The sequence below is a fragment of the Syngnathus leptorhynchus genome, chromosome 1, assembly GCF_054491065.1.
Source record: "Syngnathus leptorhynchus isolate UIUO chromosome 1, UIUO_Slep, whole genome shotgun sequence".
NCBI classification, from domain to species: Eukaryota; Metazoa; Chordata; class Actinopteri; order Syngnathiformes; family Syngnathidae; genus Syngnathus; species Syngnathus leptorhynchus.
In genome coordinates this window covers 17,992,642-18,020,582 of record NC_141195.1, presented here as the reverse complement: position 1 = coordinate 18,020,582, position 27,941 = coordinate 17,992,642, and the positions used below count along the sequence as shown (strand labels likewise).

At 42.3% G+C, this 27,941-nt stretch overlaps 3 protein-coding genes and 1 long non-coding RNA gene across 6 annotated transcripts; 2 read left to right on the top strand and 2 right to left on the bottom strand.

Moving 5' to 3' along the window:
• LOC147062450 (uncharacterized) lies at window positions 1-1,813 on the bottom strand. The gene is made up of 3 exons (XR_015066874.1): window positions 1,309-1,813; window positions 1,079-1,241; window positions 1-981 (listed from the first exon to the last, which is right to left on the bottom strand). It is a non-coding gene; the product is annotated as an uncharacterized LOC147062450 (long non-coding RNA).
• Window positions 803-5,401, top strand: LOC147062449 (putative nuclear hormone receptor HR38). The gene is made up of 6 exons (XM_085917951.1): window positions 803-1,492; window positions 2,152-2,281; window positions 2,764-2,927; window positions 3,023-3,225; window positions 3,892-4,070; window positions 4,903-5,401. The coding sequence occupies exons 1-6, from the start codon at window positions 803-805 to the stop codon at window positions 5,151-5,153; spliced, it is 1,617 nt and encodes a 538-aa protein (XP_085774077.1). The 3' UTR covers window positions 5,154-5,401.
• Window positions 1,969-27,705, bottom strand: wdr13 (WD repeat domain 13). Of its 2 annotated transcripts, none has more exons than XM_085917971.1 (10): window positions 27,621-27,705; window positions 27,122-27,227; window positions 26,391-26,622; window positions 25,597-25,706; window positions 25,278-25,408; window positions 24,227-24,534; window positions 23,548-23,728; window positions 23,201-23,342; window positions 22,998-23,116; window positions 1,969-3,232 (listed from the first exon to the last, which is right to left on the bottom strand). In XM_085917971.1, exons 2-10 carry the CDS (start codon window positions 27,160-27,162, stop codon window positions 3,204-3,206), a joined length of 1,293 nt encoding a protein of 430 aa, XP_085774097.1. In that variant the 5' UTR covers window positions 27,163-27,227; window positions 27,621-27,705; the 3' UTR covers window positions 1,969-3,203. The 2 variants fall into 2 exon arrangements, with proteins under 2 accessions (XP_085774097.1, XP_085774089.1); XM_085917963.1 differs by lacking the exon at window positions 1,969-3,232 and adding an exon at window positions 21,603-22,246.
• gpr173 (G protein-coupled receptor 173) lies at window positions 15,619-17,002 on the top strand. Of its 2 annotated transcripts, XM_085918765.1 has the most exons (2): window positions 15,619-15,715; window positions 15,761-17,002. In XM_085918765.1, the coding sequence occupies exons 1-2, from the start codon at window positions 15,619-15,621 to the stop codon at window positions 16,828-16,830; spliced, it is 1,167 nt and encodes a 388-aa protein (XP_085774891.1). In that variant the 3' UTR covers window positions 16,831-17,002. The 2 variants fall into 2 exon arrangements, with proteins under 2 accessions (XP_085774891.1, XP_085774882.1); XM_085918756.1 differs by having other exon boundaries at window positions 15,619-17,002.
• Window positions 27,706-27,941: the final 236 nt, after the last annotated feature.

Below are 27,941 nucleotides of genomic sequence, written 5' to 3'. Positions count from 1 at the left end.
CATAAACAAGTTAAGCACCTGCTGTGGGCATAGTCACGAGGGCGTCCCAAAAAAGTTTAACTACCCTACTTTGGATTTTTTATTTTATTTTTTACTTGCATTTCTACCCAAAGTTTGTACTTATTCATAAGATATGGTTTTTGGGGAGGAAAACAACCCAACGTTGGGTCAACTTGACCCAATCGTCTGGGTCTGTCCGATTTTTTAGTCCGACAGTTTTAAGGTTTTAGTCGAATATATTTTTATAGTTTTATTATATTTAGGATGTTTGTTGCAAATTAATGGGGTTTTGCCATTGTGGAGTCAGTGGATGTTATACACCAATTTTATTGGTGGACCTTGAGGAAAGTACCGATTCTGTTTGAGAAGTGCACATGTATTATCTTGTTTTTTTTTTCTAATTTGATGTAGTACATTCTTTCGTTGCATTTCAAAGCTTGATCAGATAGATACTTAAACTACAAATTAGATGAAGCTAAACATCTTCAGTGCATCACAAATGACCATTTTTAAAAGATGACCAAGAGCAATGGTGAGACTTGGTATCGGAATTATAATAATTATAATAGGCCACTGTTGAAGGATTGCTTGGTTTTGTGTTAAGGTGAACCAACATTCGGTGGCAACATGCACTGAACTTAAGTTGACATAATTAAATGAAATAAATTATGTTGACCAACAAGAATTTTGGACCACAAGTCTCACCCTTCTTGCCTGTAGTTGCCTCTCACGACATGGATTAGTTCTCCCGGTTGCACACCAAGGGTCTAAGTTTTTGCTGTCCTTTGTCAGATTTGTAGCCATGACTTGCATCCACCCAATGCAGCACGGTTCCCAGCCCTACGACAACAACCTCGGCGGCTCGGAACCTCACAGCCCGGATTTGTTCTCCAGGCTGTCGGTGGATGCGGAAGTCCTCCGGGACCACCCGTGCGCCCCATCCGTGCCCGGCGCCGGCATTCAGGCTGGCACCTTTGACGCCTACTCGTGCCAAATGAGCGGAGGGCAGGAGAGCCCGTTCAGGCTGGATGAACTCCAGGTTTATGGATGCTACCCTGGTGCCTTCATGTTCACTTACCCGGATGAGGCCGTCTCGCCTTGTGGCTCCAAACATTTTGCCGGCTCCACCCCTGGCTTCCAAAGTCAGCACACGCCCGCTTGGAACTCTTATTCACCCAGTCCAGGATACTGGGCAGCCGAGGACATCTCTGTACCGCATGTGCCGTCATTCTTCACATTTTCTTCGGGAACCGTGGACAATATGTCTTCAGTGGGACAATCTCACCCCGACGCCCCCTCTTCACTCACCTTCTCCACGCTGGCCATGGAGCCAGCTTGCGGCCCGGATGGATTTGATCACTCAGAAGGGCGTTTGCCGCTCAAAGCAAAAAGCCCGCGAGGAAACGAGGGCTGCTGCGCCGTCTGCGGAGACAGCGCGTCCTGCCAGCACTACGGCGTTCGTACCTGTGAGGGATGTAAAGGCTTTTTCAAGGTAATCACCTGTGAAAAGTAAGGGGTCGCTGTATTTAAAACATCCAAACAACTTTACCTGCCGCCACTAGCATAATGCTAACAAATAATGTGAAATGTCAGAGACAATAAATAGTATGTAAATAGTAGTAATGTTGTAGGCCAGCAACGGCTGTTTGAAGACGATAATGAAAAAATGATATATCAATTCGCAGGCATAGATTCTTTATCCTCTGCAAAAAGCACTGATATTACTGAAGCTTATTGTGACACTGGGGGCCAATTTCACAAAAGGATTTTATGACTTTTGTGGGGCTAACCAGTAAATTGATATTTTAAATTATGATACAATATTTTATTTTTATTTTTTGGATGCTGGACACTTCAGCTGAAATCTGCTGCATCTTTAGTTAAAACAGAATATTTTATCGTATCCCAGTAAGGAAATTATTAACAAATATAATATCAGTTTCTGGTTCAGTTTTGGCGTTTTCTGAAAAAAATGGGGGCAAATATTTTTGCCATTATTTAAGGAAGTGGTGATATTATAGAGTGCTTGTTTCTTGATTTTCTATGGGGAAAGATGCTTTGCGATAGGAAGTGTTTTTACTGACAAGCCTGTTCACGGAACAAATCAAACTCAAAGGTTTAATGAGCCAAATGTTTCTTTTGGTTGGCTAGCGGACGGTACAGAAGAATTCCAAGTATGTTTGCCTCGCCAACAAGGATTGTCCCGTGGACAAGAGGAGGAGGAATCGCTGCCAATTCTGCCGTTTCCAGAAGTGTCTGGCTGTAGGAATGGTTAAGGAAGGTGAGTTCAGATCTCAAGATTGTTAAACTCAAAACAAAACATGTTCAACACTATAAGTTTGTGAAACATCTAATCTGATCCGATTTGATTACGGGTTAGGTTACGCCACAGATATAGGGTCTCCCCGGGGTCTCCTGCTGGTGGGATGATGACACAAATCATTCTTGCAGCCAACAGCATCCAAAATGTTTCTTAAAAGGACTATGGATGGGGATAATGTTGCTTATCACTCAGAATTTGTTGCATCATAGTAATCAATCAATCAATCAATTGAAAGAGAGTGAGCACATTTCACACTTTCAGACGACGGCATCAGAGAAGAAGACTAAAGTCATCATTTTAGCCATTCAGCCTTTTTTTCAAAGACTCTTCTTGAGTCAAATGAGATGCCAACAGGAAGTGCATGTGACATAATGTTTGATCGAGATTAGATCATGGTGGTGGCGTTCCTAATGTTTTGACATCTAATGTTTTCCCCCTAGTTGTGAGGACAGACAGCCTGAAGGGTCGCAGAGGTCGCCTGCCTTCCAAGCCTAAATTAGTGCAGGAAATGTTGCCCTCTGTGTCTCCAGTCAGCATGATCGCATCACTGGTGAGGGCTCAGATCGACTCCAACCCGACTGAAAAGCAGCTGAATTATTCCAATGTAAGTCAACATTTGTTTTCTTACAACCGGACGAGTTTGCATCAACAATCCTCAAACTCATCTTTTTGAACATGTCTGTCATGTTGTGATTCTAGTACAAAGAAACAGATGTGAGCGCAAACCAGAAAGAGGACGCAAGTGATGTGAAAGAGTTCTACGACCTGCTCACTGCCTCCATGGAGGTCATCAGAAAGTGGGCCAAGAGTGTCCCGGGTTTTTCAGATTTCTGCTCATCAGATCAAGAGTTGCTCCTGGAGTCAGCCTTTGTCGAACTCTTCATCCTCCGTCTTGCATACCGGTGAGCCCTGAGTGAATTCAGTGTTTCTAAATCCATCAAGAAAACATATGGAAAGACTGAAAACAATTGTCAGATATAACGGTAAACAAAAGAGTGCAATGATCTGGTGGGATATTTTTCCATCCACCTGATGCTTCAAGTGTGCTTTCATGTTTCTCAAGTGTGTAAGCATAAGAAAGATGCGAGACAAAGTAGCATCCAGTTTTCCAGGTTGTCAAAGTGGGAAGTGGGGCAAGCATTCAGCACATTCAGTAGACACAGCCAAAAACAGTTCAAGATCAAAAACAATAACCTGATTTGTCTCAATTATGAAGCCTCATTTTATAGTCTTAGATATTTATCCTATTTATTTATCAAATGTGGCAGGGCTGTTTAACACTGGGAATCAGGAGACATTTATTTTCAAGGGATTGTCGGCAAGACTTTAAGATCATCATTTAGCGTGTTAATTTTTGAAGGGGATGTGAAATCTTTTTAGTTGTTTTTAATGATCGGCTCCCTCTAGTGGTATGTAAAAGAGTCACTGAATTAAATTTGGTATTTACTGCTACGCTAGTCATACTTGGTCATTATGGTGGTCATACAGTCAATTATATTTTCAGGTGGTACTTGGTGTAAAAAGTTTGGGAACCACTGCTTCACTTAATCAAATGTTGTTTTTTCAAGATCAAACCCAGAAACAAATAAGCTGGTCTTCTGCAATGGCAAAGTGCTTCACAAGACCCAGTGCATCAGAGGCTTCGGGGACTGGATTGAGTCCATCTTGGAGTTTTCCCAAAGCCTCCATCGCATGAAACTTGACATCTCCTCCTTCTCCTGCCTCACGGCTCTGGTCATTATCACCGGTAAGCACCTATAATGCACTGACACTTCCAAAAGGGAAGGTCGGTTTGGGGCACGGCAGTGTTCCAGACTTTTATTGTGCCAGCGGGATGGTCTTTATGAGGTCTCTGATTTCACTGCTGGGCACAGTACAAGACAGTTATGCAAAACGAGGATTGACACAACAGATGTATGACAAAACTGAACACGAACTCCAGACATGCATATAATCGTAAATGACACCAGAGTAAAACGGAATGGAGGTCAAACTTTTTGAGAGGTTTATATTCAATTTTTTTTCCAATTCTGATGACAATCAAATCATCAGTAGAACTATTTCATGCAGGAATTATGACAGCCTCCCACACGGTTGTTAACGCTTCTCGTGTGAAAACCCAAACTCCACTCGGCTGGACAAATTCAATTGAACTTTTACAACGTTTTCACAAAGCATCAGTCACTGCAAGAAAACTTGCCATCCATTGTAAGCTCAATAAAGTCTCAACCAAGATGCACATCCCATTTCATTCCGATTGTTAAATTCTGATAACATCAATTGATTACTGCTGAAGACATATTTCCCCAAAAATTGCAGGAAAAATATTGCTTGTGGCGCATGTGATTTTAATTTTCATAATTTCCTCCATTCACTACACCAATACTTGGAAATGTTAAAAATCAAGACTTCTTATAAAAACTTGAGCACCTTTTGCAACACATTGCACAAATACAGCCTTCATTTGGATAGTCCGCTATTAAAAAAATTCTTCTGTTGTGCGTCAACAAAACATTTATGTTGATTTTACAGGGACTCATGTTAATGATCTCTTTTTTTTTTTTTTTTTCGTCTTTCAGAGCGACATGGTCTTCAAGAACCTAAACGCGTGGAGGACTTGCAGAATCAGCTGATCAACAGTCTTAAAGATCACGTGTCGGGCTGCCCGTCGTCACGTCCCAATTATTTGTCAAAACTGCTCGGCAAGCTGCCCGAACTCAGGACACTATGCACTCAAGGCCTCCAGCGCATCTTCTACCTTAAATTAGAAGGCCTGGTCCCACCACCGCTTATTGTGGACACCATTCTGATGGATTCGTTTCCGTTTTAAATGCAAGATGTGAGACAGCACACATGGAGTCAGAGACACAGATAAAAGTATTCTTTCATATTCAATTGATGAGGGAGGATAATCAAAATAGCTCACGGACCAAAGTGCTCACACTTTTACCCTCAATGTGCTATGAATGAAGGCAAGATGGAAGGATTGCCCAAACTCTGACAAACCACATCCATAATTCTTACAATTCATGTATCATGAATGGACTTGGAGCAGCTAATACTGTGACTTATGCACTGCTTTACAAATATCCTGTCTTTTTACTAAAGGCATTTTTCTGCACTTCAGTTTGGAATAAAATGTTTCATTTTATAGTCAAGATTCTTTTTTAATGTCATATAAAAATGCTAATAAAAAGTAAGGAAAAGTTGGCTTTCAGTTGAAATTTGCAGATTAATTTTAGATTTTGATCAATTTTGAACTTACGGGTCAGGACCCAAAAGTGTGTCACAGACCCGTTTTGGGTGGGTCGCAAATAGCAAGAGAAAAATTATATATATATATATATATATATATATATATATATATATATATATATATATATATATATATATATAAATTATATTTTATAGTCCTTTCATTACAAACAAACACAAGGACCTTCAAATGGTGAAATAATGTTTTAATAATATATATGTATATATATGGCTGTATTTTCCTCTATGTTTTATTTTTGGTCCTTTATTACTAATTAACTCAACATTTGCTTTCTTTTATACAAGGTCAGGTTGCTGTAGCAGCAGCTTAAGCAGTAAAGCCCAGACTTCCTTCTTCATAGCAACTTTGTTCAGATCCTTCAGAGGAATCCCGAGGCTGTGGAGGAAATGCATTTCGGCTGCTTGTATCCAAGAACTTATTCTTTCAGTTTCAACCCTCAGTTCATGACTATAGGTGAGGGTGGGAGCGTAGATCGACCAGTAAATCAAGAGCTTCGGCTTTCGGCTCAGCTCCTTCACCACAACAGATCGATACGGTGTCCGCATCACTGCATACGCTGTTCCAATCTGCCTGTTGATCGACCACAAAGGCGGGATCTCACCCCCGACCCAGAGAGGGCACTCCACCCTTTTCCAAGTGGACTCTCATCCAAATCGCCTTTGAACCTATCCATTGAGATTTGAAAATTGCAGTTTGATGAGGCCAATAAAACCACATCATGTGCAAAAAGCAGACATGTAGTACTGTTGTCACCAAACTGGACCCCCTCAGCACCTTGATTGCACATTCTGTCCATAAAGTTTATAAACAGAATCGCTGACTCCAGCCTTGGTGGTGTCCAATCCTCACTGGAAATGAATCCGTCTTACTGCCGGTAATGCAGACCAAACTCTGACACCGGTCCTACAAGGATTGGATAGCCCGTAGAAGGGCGTCTGGTACTCCTGGAGCACTCTTACAAGATAACCCAGGGTAGTACATGGTCAAACATCTTCTTAAAGTCCACAAACCACAGACTGGCGATCTTCCATGGATCCTTGAGTACCCTGTGTAGAGCATATGTGTCAAACCCAAGGCCCAGGGGCCCAGTTACGGCCCGCCACACCAATTCATGTGGCCCTCAAAGACAAATTGTGCATGGACTACATGTGTCAATATTAAAATTACAAATTGTTTTCACTTTTAAAAAATGGAGGTATTGCCAGCAATTTTTATTACCATTTATCTTTTTCAAAGAATATGTTTTTACTCGTCTTTTATTTCAGTTTATTGTGTAGCCTATACTGTATCATCATATACGGCATTGATAGTCATAATGGCCCTGTGAAGAAAACTATGATTTCAGTGCGGCCTGCGACAAAAATGAGTTTGACACCCCTGCTGTAGAGGGTGTAGAACTCATCCACTGTTCCATGACCAGGACGAAAACCACATTGCTTTTTCCTGTATCTGAGATTTAACTGCCTGATGGACCCTCTTCTCCAGCACCCCTGAATAGATCTAAGCAGGGAGGCTGAGGAATGTAATCCCCTTGTAGTTGAGATACACCCTTCGGTCCCCCGTCTTCAAAAGGAGTATCACCACCCTGCATTTAGTGTGGATCTTTTTGCCATGGATGACTTTGCCAAGGGGATAAAGCTCCAGACAACTTAGCTCCTAGGATCAGTGGCACTCACGAACCCTTGGTCACATAGCTGGTCCTATTAATCCATCCATCCATCCCAAAAAAAATACCTCAAGCTAAAGAACATGTCTTAATCAGGGCTGTTAGTGCAGAATTCTTTAGTGAACACTAAGAAATTCTGCACTGACATCATTTACATTTATACCATTTCAAAAGGACAACCACAGTTTCAAAAAATAATACATTACTTTTTACAATTGTACAATTGTAAAAGTATTATAGTGCATTTATTCTGTGGTGTGTGTGTGTGTGTCTTATATTCTCCTGAATAAGCGAGTTGAATCTTTTCTCTGGTTGCTTGGATACACCGAATCTCACTATGCACCCAGCCTGTAAATTCTCCTTTCAGCACATCAAAAAACAAGGTTGAAAAAAAAAAAAAGGATCTCTGTCTGCCTCTCTGCCAGTTATGTACGCTTCTCTTTTTAGAAGCAGATGAAATTACCCGCAGGGTATCAAGTGACCCACAATATCACACTGTCATGCAGCTGTGTGTCCATGTGTGCACAAGACAAACACCATGAACGTTCTGCTGTATATCGGGTCGAAAAAAAGACATGGACGAGCCGATTGTCATCCTTGAATCGTGTTTTTTCCATTCACGTCGAGTGTTGGGGGGCATTTTTTGAGCGTAGCTAGGTGCTCAAAAAAATCATCACAATGTGGCGTATATTCAAACACTGATGTGCTAGTAAATAATGGGATGTGATAAATTAACTCACACCTTGTACTTAAGCAGAAGTACAAAAAAGACTGTTGAATTAGAATATACGGATTTCCTACTGCACTGAAGTCATAGGTGTCCAAATCAAGGCCCGGGGGCCAGATACAGCCCACCACATCATTTTTATGCGGCCCGCAAAGACAAATTGTGCATTGCCGTCATGTGTCAATACTATATTAAATTGTCTTCATTTTGAAAAAAAATTGAAATATTGCCACCTCTTCATTGTCTTTAATCCTCAAATGTAAGGGCCGAACGCATGGTTGCATCAGGAATAGCATCGGTCTAAGAATTTTACCCAAAAATCGAGCTCCTACATCCAAACATCCGTTAATAATCGGTGGAAATTACGTTACTGTGTGTTGGGGATGTGAAAAGCAGATGAAGTATGTTAGATTGGCACAGGACATATATCAGGGATCAACTCTAAGACCCTTCCTTTTTGCAACAGTGGTGGTTCTGTTGATGGTGACAAATGAGTTTAGATAGGAATGAAGATGTTCAAGGTTTTTCTTTAGGAGACAGAGGATGCAGAAGATAGACTTTGATGGAAAAAGATGATGCGCCATGGCGACCATGAGACAAGCCCAAAGGAAAAGGAGATGGAATGTAAGGTCCCGTTCCTTGGATGGGTTGATTCTCTACTCACTTGACAAACACCTCGAGCTGCAACTACAAACATTGCAACACAGACTTTGTCAGTTACTGTCATGGAAATTCTTGTTCTTTGCCCTCGCCTCACCTCGTCCTGATTCCGATCCGAGGTCATTTTGGAACAGACTTGCTATTACTTCTCAATTATCCAAAGCAGCAACAGTTGATCTGCTGCCTCGCTTGAATTTCACATGTTGGTGTTATATGACGACCTAATAAGTCTGAGAACTTGATAACCCAGCCAATATTGAACTCGTCCAACAAGATCAAGTGGATAAAGTTGACTCTCTGGAACAGAAATGACATTATAAATCTGTCATAACGTGCCCATGATAAGGCTTTGAATTGAAGGCATCTGCAAATGTTCACTTGAGGAATGAAGGGCTTTCATAAGCCTGACACGTATGCGCCAAACTTGTTTGCGATGAATTTCATCAAGGTCACATTTGGCCAGCCATACAATTCGACAAATGATGATTTAAGATTTCAATATGATCCGAGTAACTGATGACTACAATGTGAGCGTGGACGTTTGAATTATTTCTTATCAGCTGAAGAGAATATAAAATATTTCCATTTATTTAACTGCGATCCATCCAATCATATCATATCATATACTGTGCAGTACATTCTAGCTTTTTTTCTGGTTCATGCTTTTATAGCAATAGATGGGGAAATGTTTCTTTTGGAATTTCTTTACCAGCTGCTTTGGATAAAAGCTTGAACATGCCCACTCAGTTTAAAAACGAAATCTATTGACGCTATTTTGTTACATTTTATATTGTTGGCGGGCAACAGTGGTGCCTTCTCAGTTGAACAAAATTCTTGTTCAGTTCCAAGCTGTTGTCATTTCAAAACACGTTTCTATTGAATGTTTGCCCCAGTGACTGACCGGCAACCAGTCCACAGCAAAGACTTCTTGCTTCTTAAGTCAGTCAGTCTCATTTCCTGAGTTGGTAACTTGATCAAAATTAGAACTACCTTGCTCTAGTTTTAGTCAATCTATCAATTCTACAATTAGAATTGTTTTTGTTACACTTGAGTGGTGCAAAAAAGATATGATTCTGAATATTAAAAATGTGTCCCGGAATTCAGGACATACATTTTAGGTGCCATTCATACAGAAGTGAGGCCATCAGCATTTGACAGATTAGACCTTCTACTTTTCCAAAACATAGAAGCTATGGCTCAGCAATTGACATTGGAGCAGTGTTGCAAAAGTTGACACCTGGCAAAAAAAATAATAATAATAATAATTCTGTCCCTGACTGAAGCCCTGTAGAAGTTTGAGTACTGCCATCCATCTGCTCCAACACGTACAATTTGCAAAAGTTTATCTAGACGGAAGGCATCGGGACTGACTGCCAGTTAGGTCTTGCCAATTTACCGAGTGAAAGAAGGCCAACGAGGGGGTTGGCTTTCACTCTCAGCAATACTGCATTCTCTTACAAGGGGTCGTAGCTCATCGAGACACAGCAGCCCTCGCTCTATCTGACTGAACACTCCCAATAATAGCCAGGACAAAAATAGGTGGTCATCATATGAAATTGATCATGTCAATTACAAGTGACAAAGGCCCGGCTGCCTTCGCTCATTTATACTACAAGCCATCATCGCTGGAATTCACATCTACAAGATAAAACCATGCTAATGATGCAGACATCATTTTGAACAGGAGTAAAGAGTTCAGGTTAAAGTCTATCACGAAGAGACATTCAAACCGAAGGTATACTGCTTAAAAATGGACATTTATTTACATTCATTTCAACGTATGAAATGATTTAGTAGGTTCCAAATGCAGAAGACTCACACGTTGACCTTAAAGAACATCACACCTTGATGCCATCTAGTGAACATTTAACAGCAGACAACATATTGAAAGCAGAGCGTTGATTTACTTTTGAGGGGCAAATGCGATGTTATGAAATCATTCTGTATAGCTCACCAGGACACACACTTTTTTTCAGTGCCCATCTAACGATATTCGAGCCATGAACTATAACTGGAGCTGATCCTGGCAGGTTTTGGGCAGTAGACCTTGAACTGGTGACCAGTCAAACGCAGGGCACACATAGATAGGCAATCATTCACACTCATGATTACACCTACAAACAATTGGAGTCAATCAGCCTACCATGCATATTTTTGGAATGTAGGAGGAAACCGGAGTACCCTGAGGAAACCCACGCAGGCACGGGGAGAACATGCAAACTCCACATAGGGAGGGCTGAATCGGCCTCTGAACTATTTGCTCTCCCTGATTTCACTTCATGAGATGCCATTTACTGTCAAACAAAACACACATCAAAAGCAATTGCACACAGTGTATATTTAAATCCAACATGTATTTGGTTTTGGAAAAGTCACTGCTACAAGAGGATGTCTCATGCTATTTTAAGCTTTCCACAGTTTATTATAGGCATGTATATTTTTAGCTATTACCTTTGGTTCAATGGCTAGTAATTACTAACTTATTTTCTGGTAGGTCTCACAAGTTACATTTTACCTTGAGTTGTAGTTGTTGAATAAATAGTTTTTAATTTAATGAATTAAATTAGAATCCCTCATGATCACCCTGTCCCATTTTATGGAATTGTATTCCAGTATATTAAAATTTCATTGAATAAATGTAAAGAATTTTGATTTAAAATGTATGTCAATGCTGCTGAGGCCAGAAGAGAAGTTCTTGCTGGTCTTGATAACCCTTTTTTTTCATATACTGTATATAACATTGTTGAAAGGGCCAATTTGGCTTAATTTACTGTGTGAAAACCCACCATGCAATTGCAATGTCTGTTTAGCCCGAAAAGTATAAGTATGCGGTAAAACCTTTTTCCTCTAATGTGCAACATAAATCACTGGCCTTTGTTTTTCTCTTGCGCTCGCTGTCACTGTGGTTTCACTGTTGCATGTTGACAGATTGCACCTCATCCATCTGCTCCCTCTGACCAAGAGCCTCCATCTGTTGATGGCGCAGGTGGATGATTGCCTTCAATGTCTCCTGAAACCTCAGACTTATTTGGCCTTTGTACCAGCTGAACGCCTCCAATGAAGAGCGTTGCAGCCTTTTACACAAACCGTACTGACAAGGACGCAAATGGAGCTTCTCCAAGCAAAGTCCCGGAAGTGCTTATGCTTACAAAAAGATAACGTCATAAAAATTAAGAACAGGTTGGATTCAGTGCTTTGAATATATTTTGTTCCATGACCATACTGATAACTCACCACATCCATTTCTCAAATCTTTTTTCCCTATTGAAATGGATGGAAATGCCATTAATCCATTTCAGACTCCTCAAAAAACAACATTTTTGTAATATTAGTCGTTTTTTGCAAAGGATTAGGAATATAATGTATGATGGTGAGTATTTCTATATTAATTGTTAACACTTCACTCTGACTGTTTCCTGGAAAAAAAATCACTTTATTCTCAAAATCCTTGAAAGGAAAATGAGACTATTGTCTTCACATGACATCTTTTTATATTTTAAAAGTTCCATTCCGCTAAAGTACACGTTGACATTTTGGAAGAGATCGAAGATTTGAAGTACCTTCAAGTTCTATGGAGTTCCATTCCTTCCACCCACATAGAAACTGTCTTTCCAACCTATTCATAGCAACGAGCATTTCAGCGAGTCTGGCAGCATTAAAGTTACATTGGTGCTTTTAGCGAGTGGCCTCCAGAGAGCGTTCATCTTTACTTGATGTGCAAATAGACAACAACATGCGTGCAAGGCTCATGTGTTTCTCTGAAGCTGCGGTGTCATTCCAATGGGAGTTGGTTGCACATCATCTCATAGAACAAAGTTCCCTAGACATCACATTATACTGTCAAGGACATCGAATCGGAAATGCATAGATTTGGCCTTCTTTTATGTGTAAATATATTAGTTTTGAATAAAGACAATTCAAACTCCTGTTCAGTGAATGCAAATGATGGTTTCAGGCAAGATTGTTATGCAGAGCCAGCGGCCACATAAGGCCCCACAAACTGTATTAATTTTGCAAAGGGGTTGCAGTGTTGAAGCCACAACTGCTATTGCTAACAAGCTGTTTTGCCAACACGCAGGGGAACAACCTGTTGGTATGCAGGGTGGTCGTTCAAAAGCCACGCCAGATGACAGCAACAATAAATGGATATATGACCACACTCAGCGGCAGGAGAAGATAATGACTAGGGCCGCACAATTAATTGAATTTTTTATCATGGTTTTACAATTAGGGTCACATTTATTTTTATCATGGTTACAATTTTGTTCACCACAATTAAAAAAAGAAAATCATTGTCGGTGGCCCGGCTGCATATGTCACTTTCTCGATCAGGAGTCAGCCAACCACCTGGGGGACTACACCTTGTTAGGGGTTCCTTAAAAAATAACAAGTGGGCACATCCTGAAGTGGGAGTGTGTGTGTGTGTGTGTGTGGGGGGGGGGGGTAGGTTTACGTCACTCGGTGGATTGAGGTGAGTGAGTCAAGAAGAAAGCACAACAAAATCTGGAGATGGGAAGCATCATGTTGAGGAGTTAGGATTCAATATTTGCTTCATATGCAGGGCAAGTGATGTTAAAAAGAATAGCATATTTATTAAGTGAGGCTGAAGTCATTTCAATGAGATTCATCATGTCTTCGTGATAATATATTTCAAATTCTTTTGTTCATACAAGTAGAAATAGAATTTTTGGGTAACACCTAAAAATTCCATTTCTACTTGAATGAACAAAAGAATTTGAAATATAGGCTGAAGTAAATGTTAAATTCTTTGGCAAATTTTATTTTTTATATATTATTATTATTATTTAGAATGAATTCTTATTGCAAGTTTCATCGTGTATTGAAAAACAATTTTAAAAAACATGTTTTCCTAGCATGATGAATAATCATTATTAATAATCATGATTACAATATTGACCAAAATAATCATAAAATATTTCCCTAATCATATGGTTAATATATTTAGAAACAAACCACAAAATTCCCTTACAGTGAAACATAAATATACATAAGCAATGAAATCAGAAATGTTGCAACGAAAATCCGCGAATATGCCAACCGCGAATAAGCGAGTCTTCGACGTATTCATAGTACCCAGCCCATCCACCCCCACCCCCTCCCCTCCCGGTCTCTCCCCCCGCTCAACGAACAGAACCGAGTGATTCCGCAAATATACGAGCTGCGTCCGAGCGAGCAGCCATAATTGGGATTATTCGGGAATAATTCGCTCAATCCATCCGTTTCTTCTTCTTCTCTTGGCATTCTTTTTCCCCCCTTGTGTTTTATTTATTAGTTTTTTTCCCCCCACCGTCCAGCTTCGTCATTTCGACATCGCCGGCGCTGTGAATCTATTTGCTTTTGACGGTGTCATGGAGGGTTTTCTTTTTTATTCCAATCGGACTCTTCCCATGCAGCCGTCCACCTTTGTTGGACAGCAAAACAAAGGCTGCATTTGAAGTGTTGCAAGGAAATCTATCGTTATTTCTTTTTTTTTTATTATTATTATTTTATTTGATCACCCCCACTGAAAGATGGAGAAAGAGATTTATGGAGGCGCTCGTGTGTGTGGACTGATTGTTCCGGTGCCAGTCGGCCAAATCCACGTCAAAACCATTCCGAGGGGCCGCGCGGCCGTTTTCCACCGTCTGTGGGTGTCTTTTTTATCCTTAGCATTGAAAATCTGACATCATTTGGATAAATGAACGCAACAAGATCTTTTTTCCCCTCCCCGTTCGTCCTCTGGAGAGCCACCTTCGACGTGATGCAGCACGGACTCTGTTTACACGACTGATGCTCGAAACCAAACGCGTGGATTTATATGTCTGCTTTGGATTTTTTTTTTCTTTCCCTTTGCCATCGCTTGAAATGAGGGCTCAGCATCTCCATCATTTTCGGCTTGTCTGATCAGATGCGGAGTCTTCAGTGGGGGAAAGTGGGGCGTCTCGTGTTGATCATATGTTTCCCAATTGTCCCTTTGGATGGATTTATGCATAACAGGTGTTGTGCACAACACGAGCATGAAGCTTCATTGTGTGCGCTTCTTTTTCTCTCCGTGCAAGCGACGGTGAGACAAAGCGATTGCCTCTTTTTTTTCCCTCTCTCTCTCTCCATTTTTGGGGGTTTCTTTTTGCAAAAGCAGGAAATGAAAGGTAGGTTGAAACTGATTCCACGCACACACACATACACACAGCTAGAAAGGGACCGTGACACCTGTTTGTGTTTTCCCAGCCCATCCACAAGGCCCGGCCCGGGGCAGGCCTCTTGCTCCTTCCTGTAATATATTAAATCGAGGTGGCAAAGGGCTATTTGTGTGATCAACATGAGCTTAGTGCTTGTGTGCGTGGCCTACATTGACAAGAAAGACCCACCTTGACTAGCACATTTGATGAAAATGTCTCCCCTGCCGTGATAATTACACTCACATTTATGTGTGGTGCAGAAAGGGGTGCGGTGGCGATGGGGGGGGGGTTGGGGAGTGGATGTCCTCCACTGACATACAAAGCATACAGTTTGGTTTGTTGGACATGCCCAGTCTCTTCGACAACCCCCCCCCCCCACCACCACCACCACCCCTACACCCCCGTGCATTCACTCAAACACCCACACTTGCACAAAGTATGCGAGCTGTTGTATCTTAGCAACGGGATAGGTAATTACTGAGAGAGCCGAGGAGCTGGCATGCTGTCGAGCTGCTGATCTGATCCTAGCCTTAAGAGGAACGGGGAAGATTTCCATGGCGGTCCTCCGTCTCTCGCCGAGGAAGGGGGGGGTGGGGGGGTGCACACAGCCCTTCATGAAAATGTGCGTCTGTGTTCACAGGTGGCCAGCTTGTAGACAAAAGAGGAGAGGTGACGTGTAGAAAAGGTCTCTCCTTGTAAAAGCAGACAACGGCCGTAAGAGGATCAGTGGAGCTTATAGGAAGGCAGGCAGAAGGCACGCCCGAGCGCAGGCGGGAGGCCGACGGAATGGCCAACCAGAGCTTCGCCATGGACGGACCCGGCAGCTTGCTGGCCGGGCTGGCCTCGCAGAGCAGCTCGGCCCGAGGAGGCAGCAGCAGCAGCAGCAGCAACCACGGCGGCGGCGGGGGAAGAGCAATCTCGGCCTCAGATGTATCTGCGTACTTCAAACTTGTCTTCTTAGGCTTGATCATCTGCATTAGCCTGGCGGGCAACCTCTTGGTTTCTCTGCTGGTCCTCCGAGACCGGACACTTCACAAGGCGCCGTATTTCTTCCTGCTGGATCTGTGCCTGGCCGACGCAGTGCGCTCGGCCGCCTGCTTCCCTTTCGTCCTGGTGTCGGTCCACAACGGCTCGGCGTGGACTTACAGCGCCTTGAGCTGCAAAGTGGTGGCGTTCATGGCCGTGCTCTTTTGTTTCCACGCTGCCTTTATGCTCTTCTGCGTGGCCGTCACCCGCTACCTTGCCATCGCCCACCACAGGTTCTACGCCAAGCGCATGACGATCTGGACCTGCGCCGCTATCATTTGCATGGTATGGACTCTGGCGGTGGCCATGGCCTTCCCGCCCGTCTTCGACGTGGGGACGTACAAGTTCATCCGGGACGAGGACCAGTGCATTTTTGAACACCGCTACCTGAAGACCAACGACACCCTGGGCTTCATGCTCATGCTGGCCGTGGTGGTTCTGGCCACGCACGGCTTCTACGCCAAACTGCTACTCTTCGAGTACAGGCACCGCAAGATGAAACCGGTCCAGCTGGTGCCGGCCATCAGCCAGAACTGGACTTTCCACGGTCCCGGCGCCACCGGCCAGGCGGCGGCGAACTGGATCGCCGGGTTCGGACGGGGCCCCATGCCGCCCACTCTGCTGGGTATCAGGCAGAACCTACACAATCAACACCGGCGCCTGCTGGGGATGGACGAGGTGAGGTCCGAGAGGAGGCTGGGCCGCATGTTCTACACCATCACCCTGCTCTTCTTGGTCCTGTGGGCTCCCTATATCGTGACGTGCTTCTGGAGGGTGTTCGTCAAGTCGTGCAGCATCCCTCACAAGTACCTCTCCGTCACCGTGTGGATGAGCTTTGCCCAGGCCGGGGTCAACCCCATCTTCTGTCTCCTGCTCAACGAAGATCTGAGAAAAGTGCTGCGAGCCCACCTGCCCACCTACTGGAGGACTAAACAACACCTGCCCCAGGATGAGGCCTACTGCATCATGTGAAAGGGGCATCCGCCCGGAGAATGTGCTTTGGAGCCAACCAGTGCGGGCACAGTGCCATTTCAACAAAGAATGTCGATATTTGTGCCAGAGGTTTTTGAACGGGCGCAAGAAACCCGCTCAGCCAAACTCGATTGCCTCGTGATGGATTAATAGGTAAGCTCAGCCCGGAAAAGTGAGACCGATGCCATTTTTAATATCATGATGCCTTACATCAACGCGACACACATCAGTGTCTGTGTCACTCAAGGCACAAAACTGAGCATTAGGACTACCGGATCAAATGTTTGGATTGGAACATTACAGACTTGAAAGACAGCAAAAAGAATTTGGAGAGTTTGAGTGATGAAGCGACCACCCCGGGACTCCGATTTGTGTTCACGGGAGGAGACTCTTTGATATCCAAGAAAGCGTTTTAATAGCAGTTATGAACCCTAACATGCTTGAGTTTTGTTTTTGGACTTCATTTAGGGTACGTTACATTTCTTTGTATCATAAGGAAAAAAAAAAAAAATGCCTGTTTTTCTTTATTTGTAAACGATACATGTTAAGCAGATGACCCTATTTTGAAATATGACTTGATTTCATATTGTAAAGGCTGTACAGGAACGTTAATTCCTGCTTGTGTGTGTTTTTATATCTCATTTTTGCGTAGGTGTGTGAGGATAAGCCTGCATTGATGTTGCCATGTCGATACTCCTGCTGTGTCATATTTAGGCCTGGAACACACGTAAAGATTTGTTTTTAAAATCTTAAGGCATCGTTTAGCAAACCACCCGACGCACGACGATAACAAGTCGCAAAGTTAAGACTTTGAGCGTAAATCTTTTTAACATGTTTGTTGATATTTAAGTTTGGTGCACCAAACCATTTTGGGCCTAATTATTGGGACAAATCATCTTAAAGGATTCTTTTATTAGACATAGGACAGTCTGGCATTTGTCAGCCTTGTTTGAATAGAAGCCAAATCATGACATAAACAAACTGATTTTCTTTGTGTGTGTACCAGGCCTTGTACCAACAACACAGTCAGAAAATGTGAGAGAGCTAAATGATGTTTATTTTCAACAACAAAAAAAAGTCAATAAGAACTGTAATAGTGTGGCTTGCGTATGACACAAGCCATCAAATGAAAATGTGTCTTCAAAATGGATTCCAATACCATAAACAACATCAGATATTTAACATTAAAAGGAAACTAAACCCAAATCAATTTAAAATGTTGACGCCAGCACTTGTCAAAACAAGGTAGGATCCTCTGATTCATATTGCAGTGAGAATGAACTAGATAATTAATCAACGTAAGGGAGGAGGGGGGGGGGGGGGGGCGGCGCCATGTTGGGTGAAAACAGAATGAGCCGTACTATTTTATATTTACACATTATAAACCAATTCAAAGTGAGAAAAGTGCTTGATAACAAACCTGTGAGAATTGTTGTAAAACTTTGCCTCATTCCTCACACTTGAGAACTTGGATTTTATTTTATTTTTTTCAATAATAAGTGAAAGTAATTAGGTTCGATACATTTGAGTACACCTGTTTCATTCAAAATGGCTTGAAGCAAGGCAAAGCCAACATATCAAAACAAGAAATACAGTTTGCGAACATTAAAGCTATTTTGTGAATGTCTGGCAAACATCTTTGCAATCTTGAACAAACGCTGACAAAAAAAAAATAAAAAATTGCTATGTGTGCAAATACTCGCAAACCTTCACCGCTCAGTGACATACGAGCTTCAGTAGGAATTTGAACTGTGTCAGCGTTAAAGTTAAAACTAGATTCGGCTAATGGCCGACAGCAACCGTGTGTAGCTTGTCGTTGCTGAACATTTACCAAGTATGTTTTGTCAGTTTAAAAATAAAAAATTAAAAAAAATTGCGCAACATGCGGGAATGTCACATTCTTACAAATTCTCACTTGTGTGACAATGAAAAAGCAAGGCGACCCCGTAAGTGACTAGCTGCGATGTTTTAAACTCGACTTATGTGAACAGCAGCTTATCGATAAAATACACACGTTCAAAACACAACTGACATCTTGGGTTTAGCTCCCCTCTAATGTAAGTATAAGAAAAATGCAAAACTATGGGTGAATCTTCAAATGAAAGGAAACAGACCACTTGAAATTGCTAATGGTGATGTACATTGTATTCCAAATATGCAAATATTTGCAGATCTGTGATGTCGGGAAATGTTTTTCAAGTAACTATGAATGACGAAACGCAGTGGGAGTCAATATGGAACACTGAATGTTTGCGAGCCTGCTCATGTTTCCCTCCCATTCGAGAGTCTGGATCAAAGTTTCCAAGCCGGATAGTCCCGCTGCATCGAGTCAATTTGCTGAGTCTCCAATTTGAGATTTGCGCCATGCAAATGTTTGACCTGCAGTGCGTCATTCATCGATACGTGTGTGCGGTCAATCTTGAACGTGGAGTGGGTGGGTGGGTGCGGGGGGGGGGGGGGGGCTAACTTGTACAGATATTGATATGGAACGTCCAAGCAAAAAGTGAAATGAGGTCTGTGATTTTTACATCAAGCATTGCTTTGCGAGGTGATCTTGTGTAAACTGTACAGTTGAGCTGAGGTGGTTATTTTGCCCACTCGTCAATAAAGACTCTACTTTTGATGCATTTTCATATTTATTTATTTATTTATTTTTGCTGTCTGTGAGGCCAGACGGCCAAGCTGTTGTGGGGGCACACCTTATGGGAAATGCAAGAAATATGACATCTGTACCTGCAGGATGGTTGCACAAACAAGTATTTTGGGCACCCTGAAAGGAGTACAATGGTTCCTTGGGACCTGACTTGGGAGTTGTTTGCGATACGAGTCGTTATACTGACAATTTTTGTTTTGCTTTCACTTCCTGCGCAAATTTGAGACGTGTGATAGCGAATTCAAATCATCTACAATTTTCTGCAGTTTGGTAGACAATGTGTATTTCATCCAAAAATGAAGAGGACTCATTTGTAAAGAACAGTTTTCATCTCAATAAGTTTTCTTTGAAGCTAAATCAAAATTAAATCAAAACAAAAATACTTCATCTGTTTAGTGTCACTCCCACCCCATGTACCTGTTTGTTAATTTGTTGATAAATACATGAAGACCAATCCAATTCAAAATTAGTGAAGACAAAGACGTGAGGAATACGAAAAGTATTTCGTAAAAGTCATTCTGCCGTTACCAAGTTGTTGCAGGCACGAGTAATTGACGTGACCTTCGATCTTTCTCGAGGTTGAAAGTCGAGATTTTTCATCAGATAAGCCACATTCCGAGTATTCGTGTTGTCAAATACGACCGCAATTTCCAGACCATGCAAAGTCCACCACGCCAGCAAAGATTTAAAGTCAAAGACCAAGTCAGCCTTATTGTCAATTGACCCTTATTTCCAACAATGTCGTACACATTGTGAATAGTACGACCGTCGGGTTCACCTTCGATAATCGTCATAATGTCCTCTTGCCACGGACGCAACGTTTTCATCACCGTTAAAGCGTTAATTCGAGCCTCTTTTCGGCAAATTCGCTCAGCGTCAATCGCGAGGGCCTTTTCCGCTCGCAAATATTTGCGCGTTGTCCCCGACCGATCTCCGGCCAGGTATTCCATCAGAGTACAACCATTGAACCGGATCATAGCACAAAATTCGCCCTCGGATATACGCGCAGGCCGTGACATGATGGCATCTGAAAATGGATGGGGCTTTCTATGACCTCGCTTATATAGCGGAATAGTGAGAGCTCCAGCTTTCTTCTGGAACATTCTATAATATGATGTCATTCTAGTTAATCATCAGTTCAGAAACTGGTTTAAACAAGATTGCCATTCACTACATGGTGTGTGGTTGCCGCAAAGTAACTTTGATTGATTTGATATGACTGTTACTGAGAAGTTGCACTATTTTGCGAACCCCTTGATAGGTTTGATAGGCTAAGGTTTACTTTCCCATTACAGACCAAACAAAGACAATTACATCTTTGTGCATTTTAAACACACAAAGAGCGCTGCCACATCATGGCATCTAAATGCTAACATAATGAAAAATGCCAATTTTGTTGGCGTATATTCTTTATCCTCTTTGAAAAATGACAAATTTTACAGCATTTTACTGAGTCCACAGCTATAGTATTCTTTTTTTCTTCATTCGTTATATTGCCTCCCCTTGAAGTGAATTAGATTGCAATGAAAGGAGGAAGTACAGTACATGACTTTATATTTGTTGTCTTTTCTATATGAGTTCCAATCCATGCAATTGATCTCAAACATAATTTTACAATCCAATTCTAATCCCTAGTTTAGGTTTAACACAAAAAGTTGGTTAAGAGCTGTTTTTTTAAACTCTTTGTTATTTTGTTGATTAATACATGAAGATTAATTCACGTTCAAATTAATTAATTATTTATAATAATCAATTAATTTCCATTCTTATCCTCCTCCATTCTAGAACATTCTATAATATGATGTCATTCTAGTTAATCAACAGTTCAGAAACCGGTTCAAACAGGATCGGGCCATAAAGTAATGGCTAAAATGTCAGCACTATGGTGTGTGGTTGCCGCAAAGTTAATCTCCAGAAAATATAATCATAACGACCAACCCAAGGGGAGGAACGAGGGGCACGGTCTAAACTGGAAGGGGAGGAGTTTATACCGGAAAAGGAGGGGCTGGGGTTAGCGCTCATGCGAGCCAAGCCGTAGATGGATGGATGGATATTCCCAAAAAGAATATTGTTTCGTATTGACAGTGCAGAAGATTCACACACAAGTTGAGTCAAGTCAGTCAGTTGCAGTTGTTTATTTTTGCATGGGTATTAACTTGAGCCATAAGCATCTGCAATAAATACACAAATAAGCACAAAGAAACTTAAAACATGCACAATGCTCATGCTCTCAAATCCAAATAGTCTGGGCAGAGCACATCTGAAAAGCAACAAAAAAAAAACAAAAAAAAAAAGGCTTTTTTTGATTCCACATCTTGCATGAATACCACAACTAGAGCAGTGAGACTGACAGCGTTGGGAATGTTTCTGTAGACATCGCAGGGAAGAAACCTCAGAATACGGAAAAGCTCACTTGGACACAATGACAATGCACACCTGACTTTTCCAAAACACCTCCTACACAGCAAAGTGACGAGAATGACTTCAAAATCTAAAAGCAGCTCGTTACAGTGAAAAAGACATTTTCAGGCGGTTAGGGAACAGCAGCCTTTTTTTTGTTTTTTTGGATTGGCCACTTTTACTTTTGCTCCCGCCTCCAGATGATCACCATGCCCGTGGAGTCAGCGGAAGCCAGCAGACTCTCATCGCAGTTGAAGCTGACGTCGAGCACGGGGCCGCCGTGACCTTGCAACTTGTTGACGATGGCCTTGGTGTTACGTTCCACGTCAAAGAAGTACACGCAGGCGTCCTCGCTTCCCGTCACTGTCGACATAAAATGTTGCCATTTGCCGCAGAGTGCTGTTGTGTGCTCCGTTTGTATTGCTGCTCCACGTGCAAGAGGCGTTTCAGTTCATCGAAGGTCTCGATTGATCATTTCACTGTGCGAATTTTAAATGATTCGTGTTCGGATTACGTTTTCTGACTTTTCTTACTGACTGATAACTGATCACTGATTTGATGAACATTTTGCTGTTTAAATAAACAATTTAATTTGTTTTCATCTGTGGGTTCGCTTTTACTTTAAACTTGGGACAACTGGGAGTGGCTAATGGCTTGAAGCAAGCACACCTCGCCTTTTATTTGGAGCAAGAGGGTAAGAACAGGTCGCGTGTTGAAAGTAAACAACCAGAGCCAATTTGCTCTTTGTTGCCTTTCTTCCGTTAAAGCCACGTACGATCGGTCGAGATGCGTGATGCCGTCCGTCTCCGTGTCGAGTAAAGAGTACAGACTTTACAAAAGGTATACTTTCTGTCAGATAGGTTCCACAAACAACCTCCATTTGGTTAAGTATCAATTGCAACTGCTGTTGGCATGCTCTGGTTCTACACAAACCCTTTTGATGTTGTTTGTATCCACGCAGTTTAGTTTTTTTTGTAGCACTCAAGTTGTGTTAACAAAAACAAAACAAATATCAAAACCAATATAAAAAATGGATGACAAGTGCTGAATATGACATCACAATGAAGAAATATGCATTTTGTTTACGTGGTAACCCCTAACATGAGCAACTTACCGACACAGGCGCCTTGTCTGAAAGACATGAGAGGGCAGAAGATGCTGTGAACGAGCTCTGAGCCGTGCTGGATGGGGAAGCTTCTCTTCAGCTGCAGCCCACCTTCGTTGTCCATAACCCTGAAAATGTGACACGGGTCGTGAGATCAAAATCAATGAAAAGCAGTGTTACATGATGCGTGTGCGTGCACCAAGCAAACAGACCTGTAGAGCAGCAGCTTATTGACGCAAGCATTGACCAGCAAGGAGGGGTCACGTGCCTCTCGGCTGATCCACGAGCGAGCTGAAATGCTGCAGATGGAGCTGCCTTCGCTCACCACCAGACGCTTCGCTTTGGTCAGCTTCCCTGCGTCGGGGCGGTCGAGGAAAAGATGACGTGGATAAACAAATGGTAACTGCTATCTTCACTCAAGACAACCTTAACCCATTTTGGAGAGTCATTAAAGACCATCTAAGCCACAAGGGGCCAGTAGTATATTTTTTTACATTTCCACAAAGTAGGTCAAACTCTGGCTGCTCCTCCGAGATGATGACAACAGTTGCGATGGTACCTGTGGCCATGTCGAAGAGGAAGGAAAAGATGCTGCCTCTGTCGTCGCCCGCCCAGAGAATCCTCCCTGGAGAGTCAAAGGACAGTGACAGCACACGGCCGGTGAGCTTGCTGGAGCCACCTTTCACTTTCTTGCCCGTGGAGATGTTTACCACCTGCAGATGATGCTTACTGTTGCCCACCTGTTAAAAACAAGTCAGGAGACAATCCTGAAAGTTTAGCTTACAGCAGAAAAAAAAAAAAAAAATGCACATAAGGGTAATCCTCCCTCTCATCTTGCTTGCAGAATTAATTATGCTAATGTACAACACGCGGCGAGTGGGGTGCATAATCCCTATAGAGCAGTAGTTCTTTCATTTTTATCGTTAAGTGCCTCCTAAAAAAAATGCTTGGCTGTCCACGTACCAACATCATGACAACCGTTTTTTTGGTGATTAACTGCAAGAAAAATTTGAGACTCAAACAAATCCTATGAAAGTTAAACTCTGTAAATTATTAAATTGGTAATCACAAATGTTGTCAATTAATGTGATAACAGATTAGCTGTCTACTAGTGGATTGATTGTTGCACCTCCACAGTATACAAAACATTGGATGTGCAAGATTGTGAGAAAACCAAGATAACCATTTCACTAATTGGATGAGTGACAAAAGCAACTGTGTAACAAATTAAGACTTACAACAGTGAGGTTGTTATTCATCGGCTGGAAAGTGCAGCAGAGTAGCTCGCTGGATTCCGGGTCTCGGACTTCTCGGATGCACCGGCCGTCCTCGGTGTTCCAGATCCGCAGGGTACCGTCGAGCGACGTCGACACAATGACATCGTTGCTGAGGGACCAGGCAAAGTCTGTGACGGGGCCTCCGTGGCCTTTCAGAATCACCTTGACGGTGGGCGGAGGCGGGGACAGGGTCATGATGGACAGGGTGCCGTCCAGCGAGCAGCAAGCCAGGAGGTGCTTGTCGTCGTTGGCAAACTGCAATCGTGGTACTGCAATGAGGCGGGATGACGGAATGAGAGGAGGCTCTTGTTCAACATAAGGTTTTGGTCAGGCCCGTTTTAGTTTATCGCTTGCACAGTGTAATGAACAAAAAATAGAGGCGTGAATTCACATGTGGTTAGTTATTTGGAATTGGCTCAGGTTTGCAGCGCCAGGCGGTGAGCAAAAAAGCAGTCTGCTGCAAAGTATCTTCAAAGACCAATTCATCAACATTTAAAAGGGAGACACGCAGTTAACGGGGAGATGTGCTGCTTTGTCCACTTCAACCATGAAACAGAGAACATTGCGAAAACAATTTTTACTTATGGGAGAAAAAGAAACCCGTTGAAAGGCAATCAGGAGTCAGGCAAGCTGCACACGGTCAAAGACACGGAACACCACTTCTTTTGACATTATCTGTAAATAAAAAATCTATCAATTAACAAACTACCTGTCGATTAATTTAATCATCGACTACTTGTCGATTGATCGTTACACTTCGTTATCTATCTTCTATCTTCGTTATCTAGTTTCAGGAGAAATAAAGCATTTTGTAAAGGAGGGAAAAAAAATCTAAAAACTAAATCTTGTTTTAAATGATATCATTTGCTTTTTCTTTTCATTGAATATCCCAAAGTCTTAAACTTGCTTTGACAAAACATTTTGGTAAAAAAAAAAAAAAAGATACAGTATGTATCGGCTAACCCAAGCTCAAGATGAAACACTCATTACATAACCAACAAAACATGCCTACCTGCAGAATCGACATGTTGGTCAAATATGTGGTGCATTCCAGCAAAGGCGTAATTTTCACTCAAAGTCGTGTCCCCAGCCATGGCTCGACTCGCTTCTGCCACTGAGGTTGGTACCAAACTGCCCGGAGGCCTGCAGAGTTCAACGACAACTGGGTTACAACTGGGTTGTCAGTACAGCAGCGTGTAACACATTAGTACTGCCACCAAAAGCAACAACTAAGAGGCGATCCTTGCCGAGGTGACGACTGAATGATTAGCTATTAGGATAAAATGCAATTTCCAAATTGCAATCACAATATTAGGGGGAAATTAGATTACCTTTCGTCGTAGACAGCTCTGTTCATCTGGGCCTGCAGCTGGTAAGAGCCTCTGCTGATGGACCGCCGGTGGCCACGAGCCCCTTGGGTGCGGGGGTCCTCCTCAAAGTCCTGCTCATGATGAAAGGATGGCGGGAGACAAGAGTTGTCAGATGAAAGGAGACAAGAGTTGTCAGGCTGGAAGTAAGATTTTTTTTTTTTAACCAGTTTTGATGCATCACAACTGAACAACAGTACTGAAACACCAAAATCACAAAACAACAGTAGCTTGACTTACAAGTCTATTTTGGTCTGTGAGCAAGCTCACGGTTTCGTAGATGTCAAATAAATATTCACCATCCAAATTCATGAGGAAATGTATCATTGTATTGTATAACATTATTGAATTACAGAATAAACTGATCTTGACATAGTGTCTTTTCTTTCACTTTTTCTCGGGGCTTAACAAACAATTTAGGCATTTCTGTCACACTGAGCAGTGCGAAGCGAGGGTGACGACGACGTGATCAACGTGTATTACCACAGTTGGCCAGTAGGGTCGATATTTTTTACTGGACCTTTGAGCAAATTACACGCGCATCCCTAACCGTGTTGAATGTGTGCCTTGAAAGCTTTTTGGCTCCAATTTTCCTGCCTGTAAAATTGGGAGTAGGCCACTACAGACTCTGACATTATGATAACTATTGTCTGACCAACGCTGGGTGTGCTTATTAACAGCAACTGTGCTGATGGAGTGGCGCTGTTAGGTAAGTCAAGAAGAAGTCAATTGTTCAAGAAGAAAAGAAGAGTTCTGACCTCCATGCGGTCCAGTGTGGTACGGGAACTGCGCACACTGCTAGCCCTGAAGCTGCTCTGCTCGGACAGCGGCCCGTAGCGTAGAGCCAGCAACTGACTACGCAGCCTCAGATACTGCCTGCGCAGCCCCGGCTCAAAGCCGCACTTGGCGTTTTCTCGGAGCAGCTGGCTGCGGCGGCGGATGTACTGAGTTCGGAACTGTGGGAAGGTGGGCGTGCGGTAAGCATTGTACCTGGGGCAAGGCAAAAAAGGTGATGAATGAGTAATGGAAAGCCATTTCAGCAAGTACTCTATATTCTTCAGATCCATCTTAAGCTCTGTGTACTAGCACACTCATTTTACACACGAGTAGTTTCCCAATCATTGTTTTGCCTCCGAAATTCTATACAGTTATGGAGTCAAATATTAACACAGATTTTTAAAATGTATTACTAACACATAATTGTCAACTAGTGCACATAGTGGCTCAGATTCACAAATTAACATATACACATCCAACTACTACGCAGAAATGCAGTGTTCCAGTTATTTATATGAGATAAAGGAGAGATCGCTGTAGAAAACTGCAAGAAATCTAATGTGAATGATGCAATTGCAAAAGTGTCATTTGTTTTAAGCAAAATTATGTTGCAGATGTGTGAAAATGGATGGATGGATGGATGGATGAATGGGTGGAATATTTTTTCCATAGGAGTTGTTTGATGACTACCCAAATGTGCCGCTCGTCTCACCTTGCGTCCACTGCCAAAACCTGCTGCCAAACCGCTGCCATTAGACAAAAAAAGCACAGTAGGCGAAGAGCAAGCCACTGCCAGGGCAGGACCTACACAAACACACCTTTTGAAGAGAAGAAACGAGGCTCTTATTCAAGTGCACTCCTTAAGATAAACATGTACTAAGTACGTGAAACGGCCACTCGATTCTATTTGTATCGATCTCTACGATCACAGGGCCAGCATTGAGAGCATTTCTTCTATCAATTTGACCCCGACAGATAAACAGCGACATCTAAAAGCCAATAGTCATGGTTTAGCTTGTTTGTTCTCGATTGTGTTTCGATGCTAACATGGCTAAACTAGCAGACGAGCCACTCAATGATGACACACACACGATAGTTTAACTCGATTGCTTCACTTGAACTAAGGGGTGCGCTGCTTATTAGTATATAAAGATTGGTAAAAAAATTACTTGACTGGACATAGCGAAGAAATATGTTTGAAAGCGACGCACTTTCTTAGCTTTTCTCCATCGTCGCACTTCCGGGAAAGTCACGTGACCAGGCAGTCACGGGAGGGTTATACCCGGATGATGACGTTCCCCACAAATGTAAATTTGTAGATCAGACAAAGTTTGTATTTTTCTGAAAGAACGGCATCTTTGTTTACTTTAAATATCTACTGTTAGAAAAAGGACACCACTCAAGGTCCCATTTCAATGTCTTGAATGTTTTTCTTTTTTTTTTTATGAGAGTTTTTATTCTTGACCCCTGGCATGTTTTAGTTTTAGTGATAGGCTGTCTGTGGTGGACAAGCAATAATGGACGGACGGAGA